At 30.6% G+C, this 9,899-nt stretch overlaps 1 protein-coding gene across 1 annotated transcript; it reads left to right on the top strand.

The window, feature by feature from the left end:
* Positions 1-654: 654 nt before the first annotated feature.
* LOC124895770 (zinc finger CCCH domain-containing protein 24-like) lies at positions 655-1,590 on the top strand. The gene has a single exon (XM_047406198.1). It carries the CDS (start codon positions 655-657, stop codon positions 1,588-1,590), a length of 936 nt encoding a protein of 311 aa, XP_047262154.1.
* Positions 1,591-9,899: the final 8,309 nt, after the last annotated feature.

Genomic DNA, 9,899 nt, shown 5'->3' with positions numbered 1-9,899 from the left:
ATGATTGCTAAATATTTTTTCCATCTCAATTGATGTGATATTTTTTGTTTTTTTTTGAGATTTAAGCTATATATATAAACTTTCATTAATATCTTAAAATATATTTTTAATCGCATTGACATGAAATGAGTTACAACTTATATTACTTTTTGTATAGTTTTTAAAATATAAATAAATTATTTTAAAATAGTGAGTTGATTTAATCCACTTTAGACATTTGTACTTCTATAACTCATCTCACTAATTGGTATAAATAAAATTCTTAAATTAAATTATTTCTATATATTGAAAAAGTGGATTCTCTTTTTTGAAATAAAATGTGTCACATAAATTCCGAAAGAGAGAATGATAGTTAAACATAAATATATTCTTAGAGTAAGTTGCACTTGATTTCTTCAAGCTATAAATAACTCCCGTATTCATTCACCAATTCCACAATCACTCTTACTCTGCTAGAATTCACTTCACTCTTTCTCTGCTAGTATTTGCTTCTTTCTGTTTCAAGAAATTTCTTTCAAAGTTTCTATTTCAGCTGTTCTAAAGATTTTTTCTTCTTTATCCTAACCGTAACTTTTCTCTGTGTAAAATCGTACATCTTTTTGTTTCGTTTTCATCCTACATTTCTTCAATCGTATCATCACTATACATTAATAGATGGCCTATAGGAATGATTGCCATTTCAGCTACATCAATTCATCACCTTCCCCATTTCGTCAACAATCCGAGGAGCAAGAAACAATTCACGATGATTTTCATGAATTAATCGATCAAGCTCTATACGAATCAGATGAATTTCGTATGTACGCATATAAAATAAAAAGATGCCAAAACCTTTTAAGTCACGATTGGCCCTCTTGTCCCTTTACACACCGAGGGGAAAAAGCACGTCGGCGTGACCCAAGAAAATACAATTATTTGCCAATTCCTTGCCCGAGCTACAAATTCGCGTCTTGCATTAAAGGTGATAATTGTGAATTGAGCCACGGGGTTTTCGAGTACTGGCTACATCCCGCGAAGTACAAGACTCATCTATGTTATGCTGGCACGGCATGTGATAGACGAGTATGTTTTTTTGCTCATACACTAAAAGAGCTCCGTCTTGAGACGAAGTACAATTGGTATTATATGTATCAGTACCCTTTACACATCCAACCTTACCCTGACATTTTAATCGAAAATGAACCAAATGGTATTTGGATGGTTATTTCTTGTAATCATCAGCTGCCACCACCACCACATGATCAGTACTGTGGTACTGTTGTCTCTGAACATGGAAATTTGTCGACTTCTCAACAAATTCCTCAAGATAGTATTCCTCCCCCTCCTCTTTATTCTTCTCAATCTCAACCAAGAATAGATCAAACGGTTCAAAGTGAGAGTAGTTTTTCACTTTTTTCGACTAACCATGCAAAATTAATTGAGGAGCTGAAGAATCTTGAGATTGGGAGTACTTCTCATGCTAAGGTGAATAAAACAAATGATGAAAAGGGTACAAGTTGTGTGGAGATTGAGTCACCGGATCAAGAATTTCGAAACATCAATTGGATTTCTGATTTGTTAGTGGATGAGTTTGACGGTACAAGATTGTAAATATTTTTTATATATGATGTATGATAGTAATTGGTAATTTATTAATTGTATATCATTTTTAAGAAGATACTTGTAGTACCTTTCATAGGAAGCTGTACTATAATTATGGTTTGCCTTTTAAGAAGAAATTATGTGAAGAGAACACTGTTTTATCCAGACCAACTTGATACAATGGATAAAGTTTAATGACTTTAATCAAACAAAAAACAGTTAAATATTTTATTAATATAATGGGTAAAGTTCGACTTCAGTTTAATTTTGTGACTTTACTCATACAGGCGTAAAGTTCAACAATCATACGTGACATTAAATCTCTAGAGCTATAGGCAAAACAAAGACTTACTATACTCAAAAACCAAATAATAGCGTACAAGAACAAATAGGTATGCAAATAATTCAAACACAACACAAAGACTCAACATACTCAAAAGCACCAATTGCACTAAGAAAATAAACTTGTTCATCTGCATCTTCTTCATCATAGAGATCCATTCCAATAAATTCCATTGTAAACATTAACATTAGCAATGAATGGATCACCTGACGGTCTCCAAGGTCCTGTTTCGAGTTAATTTCACATGTGATCATTAAATGCTATCAACTATAACGACAAAAAGCTACATAATTATATTTCGTCATGTTCACTGAACTTAATAATATCAAATTATACTAAGACTGGAAAAATTTTTAGGCAAAAATTGAATTACCATTTTGCCCTTATACTAAATGAAAATATAATTAATAAAATATGTAATTTACTCAAATTGTAAGACTGGAAAATTTTTTAGGCAAAAGTTGAATTACCATTTTGCCCCTATACTAAATGAAAATATAATTAATAAAATATGTAATTTACTCAAATTGTAATATTTAAATGAGATAACTACGTGACTTAGAAAACATAAGCTCCTAATAGCCCTATTTAGTCTAAATTTTAATTAATTACAGTTCATAACCTCTTTTGCCAATTAAATATGATCTATAGCATCTCTCCTTTATTTTCTTTCTTTCCTTCCCTATTTCTCTTTCTTCTGTTTTTACTTTTCGAATTTTTTCTTTTTCATTTTTTTCCTTTTCCGTTTTTTTTTTCTATTCCATTTTATCTTTTTCAGTTTTTTGATTCTTTTTTTTCCTTTTCCTTTTTTAATATTTTCTTTTCCTTTTTTTCATCTATTTTTTTTGTTTTTATTTCTTTTTTATTTTGCTGTCTTTTTTTAATTTTCTTTTTTTTTTCTTTCTTGTCATTTTTCTCCCTTTTTATTTTTTCATATTTTTTGTTTTTTTTTGTCTTATTTTGTATTTTTTATTTTTCTATTTTATATTTATTCATATCATACTATGTATTTAAATAAATCCAGAATTTATATTTGAATAATTTAGAGTGAATATAATTTATCATTTGTATTTTATACACATAAATATATGAATTAATTGTATTTGCTTGAATCTAAAATATTTAAATATGAAATGTGTCATTCAATGCAAATGTATCACTGGTATTTGTATGTCGAATTTATAATTTGTATTTATATATAAACAAGTATCATTTATATGTGTATTGTTCAAATTGTATAAACATGTATCATTTAATACAAAAGTACCATTTGTATTTGTATAATTTAATATTTATATTTGTGTAATTTATCATTTATATTTTTATTGCTCAATTTGTATTAATAAAATATAATTTGTATCAATGAGTATTTATACAAGTATTCGTAGAAAGAAAAATAACTAATATTTTTCATTTGTTTAAATATACAAATGATGTTGTCAACTACAAATTCAAATAAATGAAATTACAAATATAAATATAATATGTGGTCAACTTATAAATATAAATATTAAACAGTTCTTTTAAAAGTACAAGTGAATAGATGAAAATAGAATATAAAAACAAATACAAATAAAATATAAACCACAAAATAAAAATATAATATGCGATCAACTATAAAATACAAATACAAAAAAATTCTTTAAAATACATGTGAAAATTGTATATAATATAAATGATGGTGCAAACTATAAAACACATATGCAAGTGTGAACTATAAAATACATATATAAATACAAACTATAAAGTACAAATAAAAATAATGGCGCAAACGATAAAATATAAGTACAATTGTATCAACAAATACAAAAATATAAATGATGGTGCGAACTATAAAATACAAATACAAGTGCGAGCTACAAAATACAAATAGAAATGTGAACTATAAAATACAAATATAAATGCAAGTGTGAACTATAAAATACAAATACAATTATATAAATGATACAAAAATATAAATGATGGTGCGAATATAAATACAATTTACGATTGTGGTATTTTCGTTATCATCCATGACTTCTGCCCAACATAATCAATATTTCAGAAAATTCAAAAGAACATAAAATAAACCAAAATAAGAGAGAAATAAAAAATATAAAAAAGAAAACCAATAAAATATAAAAAAGAAGAAAGAGAAAATGAATCTACAGACAGAAGAGAGAAACAAATGAAAAAAATATGAATTAAAAAAAGAAGAAGAAAACGAAAATAGACAAAAAAGAAGAAGAAAGAAACCAAAAAGAAAAAAAAGGAAAAAACACGAAAAAATATAAAAAATAACTAAAAAAAGAAAAGAAAAAAATAGAAATAGAAGATGGAGATGGAAGAGAACAAAAAACGAAAAGAAAGAATCGAAGAAAAAAAAGGAAAACGAAAATAGAAAAAAAAAGTTAAAAAAAAGAAAAAAAGAAAAGAAAAAAGAAAAAAAAAAGAAATGATGGTAAATACAAATACAATAACGGTTATGATATATCTATCATTATTCATGACTTTTATTCAACATAGCCATATTTTTCAGAAATACAAAAGAATATAAAATATAAATTACAACAAAAGAAAGAAAAAAAAGAGAAAAAAAAAAGAGAGAAAGGAAATCAATAATGAAAAAAAGAAAAAAGTAAAAAAAATGAGAAAAGAAAAGAGGATAGAGAAGTAAAGAAAAAAGTAAAAAAATGAGAAAAGAAAAGAAAAACGATAAGTAGAGGCTAGAGATGAAAGAACACACACAAAAAAAGGAAAGACGATGAATTATAATTTTAAAAGTTAAATAAGTGTCTCTATTTAAATTGCATGAAGATACTTATGAATTTCTAACCCTTCAAATCTACGCAATGACCCTTCATAATCTGTACAATTACTGTACCTAGCATATCAAATGCTAGAATTAGGGGTGTGCAAAAATCGAACAGACCGATAAACCAAACCGCTAAAAATGTTATTGGTTTATTGTTATTGGGTTAACAGTTTTTTAATGGTTTTATAAAAAAAAATTATTAGGTTACTGATTCGGTTTGACTTTTTCTTATTGGGTTATTGGGTAAACCGATAACCCAATAAGAATATGTATATATATATATGACTTATTATATATTTCTCTTAATTTTTCTTTAATTTCTACAAATTAAAAAACCTGTTATTTCAATTATACAAACTCTTAATTTCTCCTAACAACATTTAGTCTAAACTTGAAGATTCTTGTAAATTAAAACGTATCATGTAGGATGTTTGGTTGTAACTAAGATTCAATTTTTTTTCTTGTTAGTTGTTACTACTATTTTTATTTTATGAGTATTTTCTTATCGGTTAAACCAAAAACCGAACCTTTAAGGACTAAAAATCGATAAACCAAAAACTGATAAAAAATATCTTATTGGTTTGATTATTGGTTTAGTATATTTAAAAATCGAAAATTAATAGACCGAACCAATAATATATAAAACCGAATTGAACTGACCGATACACAACCCTATCTAGAATGCTTTTTCATCTTCGTAACCTGCCATCTATTCAATACTTTTTGGTTTCTCTTCCTTACAGGTACTAAAAGTGTTCCATATTGCTACATAAATAGAAGAATTGGAGGAGTTGTATTGAGCAATAAGTTGTACACTAATTAATTAAGAGTATTAGTACATAAATGAAAAGGTTCAAGGAATGCAAATTAAAAAATGGCTATAAAATGTCAAGCAAGGATTCCTCAATTCTACATAATTGGAGAATTAGTCACAGAAAGGCTACACCTATAGAATTATTTTGGTACAAATTAACTCTCTATTCATGGTATTATCTGATGATTTGAAAAATGATGGGTATCTTGTACGCATATCATCCTCTGATTCTCAAGTAGCTTTCTCTACTTTTTGATTCCTCTATAACACTTGACCGAAACTATCTATTTGCTCCTCAATTGTTGAACCTGCCGATCCAATATCGCTATGAGTATTTCTTCATATGACAATGAATCTATCACACCAATCTCCTCAATAGGCAACACAAGCAAATGATCTCCAATACACTTTTAAAGCATTGAATCATGAAAGACGGTATGAATTGAAGCTAAACTTGTGGGCAAATCTAACTCACATCCACTTTACTAATCCTCCTCGTAATCTTATGAGGACATATATAACAAGGACTGAGTTTTCCTTTCCTCCCAAATCTCATGACTCCCTTCTATAGAGTTATTTGGATACTAGAGTGATAGATGCGAGTTTTATGGGGGACTCGTAAAGACTGGCGACTAAATTTTGTAATGTTCAGTTAAATGACTTTTTGGTTTTTTATTTTACACTATTACTCAATCAATTAACAATATCATCTCTCCTCCCATCTTTAAGAACATCAATATTAGGGTTGCTCACACAACTTCATCGGTCAAGTCCCAAGGTTCAAACTCTCTTCACAAGTCAAAAATTTTTAGGTATTTGGAATTTATGAATAAGGATAATATTACATCCTTGTGACCAAAGTGCATGATTTTGAGATTTAATATACTTGTTTTGAATTAGGGTTTTCACCCCAATAACCATATTCTTGAAGTATGACACTACTATGCGGTTTAAAGCTTTAAGTACAACAAGGTTTACGTATATTTATGTTTAACTTGTGAGATTTATATTGTGATTTGAATTTTATTATCTTGACTGGGATATTGTTAAAAGATTTCAAAGTGATTATTGAGCATAATGTTTTATTATGAATTTATATGAAACAAAGCATGAATTCCAAGTCCTAAGTGCAAGTACCGAGTTTACAAGAAGTTTATACTCTTAAGCTCCATTGATATGTTTTATAACAAGATTTAAAGAAAAGCTTGATCTTTTGATCTAAAGTTAAGACATGAAATCCACAACTGTTCATCTTGATTATGATTTAAAGTAAAGAGAAGCATAATTGGGTTTCATTCTATAAACCCTTATGCTATTTTAAGGTGGATTTCTTAAAGTATAAGCATATAAGTATTTTGGGACTAGTATTTAGCATTGAGAAAGGAATGTGGATGAGTGTATCCTAAATTTTGGAAAACTACAAGCCACCATAGGTTAAACTTTTTTTTCCAATATGGATAAAGTTCAGTGATCACTTAAGTTAAGGTTCTATTCTAATGGTAAGGGTAGGATAACTCTCTCCAACGTGGGTAAGACGTTGGACTCCACGGTAGCTCACGTGGTTTATGTCGGTTAGATGAATCTCCCATAAGAAAGAATTAAAAAAAAGAATTTAGAAACTAAATGCTATGGCTCACTAAGTTTTCTCTCATGCATTATTATTAATGTTTTATGATCCTGAAGTCTTTTATTTTATTCAAGCTCAAGGTGAGTCATTTAAGCTTAGCATGCATCATTTGAAAGTTTTCTTATATATTCAGTTATTGTTTTACTTATGCATTCACCCCCACATACTCAGTACATTCCAGAGGTGCTGACCCATATATATGTCTATATTCTATATTGTCTTATAATGTTGGTTCTGGTGCTTGTTTCTAGCAGCATATTTGACTACGGGCATCATCACTTACATCTTGACTTTTGGTGCCCTCATAGTTCGAGGACCCAGCTTACCCGACTTTCTTTCAATGATGTAGTATTTTAGTTATTTGATTTCCTCTAGTTAGTAGTAGAGGCTTGTCAGACTGTGTATGTTTAAATTCAAAGAATTTGTTTAAGGTTTTCAAAATTAAAGACTTATGTTAAGATGTGGAGTTGTTTACCTTTAATTTCTTAAATGTTAGTTCACTTCTCATATGAGTTTCAAAATAAATAGATATTATGGGTTATCTTAGGGCTATTAGTAGTCTTAAGCACCGTGTGACGTTCAGGGGGTGCTTTCGAGGCATTACAAACTTGGTATCAGAGACTAAGGTTGAAACATTCCTAGGGAGTTGGACAAGCTGCATTACGTAGAGTCTTGATCATGAGTATGAAGCATTCCACATTTATGATCAAGAGGCTATGGAATGAGTTAGGAACCATAATTTATTTCATGATCTACCATGCTTATAGTTGTTTATATCTTCCTTAACTTGTTCTTTTACGTGACAGAATATGACTCTTCGTCGAGCCGACGCACGCAGAAATAGTGTTCAACCACCCCTGCACGCAGACCTTCTGAATGAGAATATATCTTATCCTAAATTTTAGGATGCCTTTCAAGCATTGGCCCAATATGTGAATGTCACTGTTCAGGGAAACTAATAAGCAGTAGTACCACTTTAGCAAAATGGTAACCTAACTGCATCTCGGATTCGAACTTTATGAGGTTGAATCCACCTGAGTTCTATAGGTCAAAGATGGATGAGGATTCTCAATCTTTCATTGATGAGGTAAGAAAGATTACTCAGATTATGCATGTTATTAATAAGGAGATTGTAGAGTTAGCATTATGTAGGTGGAAGTATATTGCTTATGATTGGGTTGTTATGTATAAGGAAGGTAAAGGTGAGAATGCAGCTCTTATGAGTTGGCAGGTATTTAAGAGTGCTTTTCTAGATAGGTTCTTTTCATGTGAGATAAGTAAGACTAGGGTAGAGGAGTTCATAAACCTAAGGCAGGGCTCTATAATAGTAAAAGAGTAATTCCCTAAGTTCACCCAGTTATCTAAGTATGATCCTGAGTTGTTAGCTCACTTTAGAGCTCGTATGAGTAAGTTTATACTGGGGTATCTGATTTGGTGGTCAAGGAGTGTAGGACTGGCATGCTGATTGTGGACATGGATATTCATTGGTTGATGAATCATGCTCAGCAAATTAAGTCTGAAAAGCTGAAGGAAAAAGAGAAGAGAAGCAAGAGGGATAAGACTAGACAATTTGAGTATATCTAGCCAAGGTGTGAAGGGGGAAGCCATTCTCAGTTTCAGGGTCACTCATCGGTTCATACGCTATTTTCATCCAATGACTCTACAACCAGGACCTGGCAGGAGTAGTTGGGTAGTACTTCAAATTCCAGATCCAAGAACAGTGTAGTTGGGAGGCCCAATTACTTGACATATGCAAATTGTGGCAGGACCCATCCTGGTGATTATTTGATAGGTAAAAGGGTTTGCTATGGTTATGGAAAGTTGTTCCACAAGATCAATGAGTGTCCGTATGCTAAGTAGGAAAATAGAAATATTCGTCCTGAAACTCAGGTTACTAGTCCATCAACTCAGCTAGGACGCCCAGTTCCTCCACAGGGTGGGTCATCTAATACAACAATGGTCAATGCCAGAATCGGTTCTATGCTTACCATCCTATCAGGAGCAGGAGAGTTCACTAGATGTTGTCACTGGTGTATTACATGCCTTTCACCTTGATGTATATATGTTGTTAGACCTGGGGTCAAATCTCTCTTATGTAACTCCATTAGTTTCTATAAATTTTGGAGTAGGTCTTGAAAATCTCTCTAAGCCATTCTCAATTTCTACCCAGTGGGTGAGTCAGTTATTGCTAGACTAGTCTATAGGAAATGTTCTATCACCGTCCTCCATAAAATCATACAAACAAACCTAATAGAGTTAGATATTTTGGATTTTAATATTATTTTGGGCATGGATTGGCTCCATTCATGCTATGAATCAATAGATTATAGCACCCACGTGGTAAAGTTTTAGTTTCCTGATGAGGTAGTTTTTGAGTAGGAGGATAGTTCATCTCCTAAAGGTCGTTTCATCTCCTATCTTAAGGCCAGAAAGTTAATATCAAAAGGGTGTATATACCATTTAATTCGAGTCAAAGATATAAAGTCTGCAGCCCCGACAGTTCAATCAGTCTGAGTAGTTAATGAGTATCCTGAGGTTTTCCCCAAAGATCATCCAGGGGTACCCCTAGACAGATAAATAGAATTTGGCATTGATATTCTTCCTGATACTCAACCCATTTCTATCCCTCTGTATCGTATGGCTTCGATAAAACTTAAGGAATTAAATGAGCAGCTTAAGGACCACTTAGATAAAGGTTTTATCAGACCCAATATTTCTCTGTGGGGTGCTCTGGTCCTTT

Source organism: Capsicum annuum, unplaced genomic scaffold (assembly GCF_002878395.1).
Source record: "Capsicum annuum cultivar UCD-10X-F1 unplaced genomic scaffold, UCD10Xv1.1 ctg996, whole genome shotgun sequence".
NCBI classification, from domain to species: Eukaryota; Viridiplantae; Streptophyta; class Magnoliopsida; order Solanales; family Solanaceae; genus Capsicum; species Capsicum annuum.
This window is presented reverse-complemented; position numbering and strand designations above follow the sequence as displayed.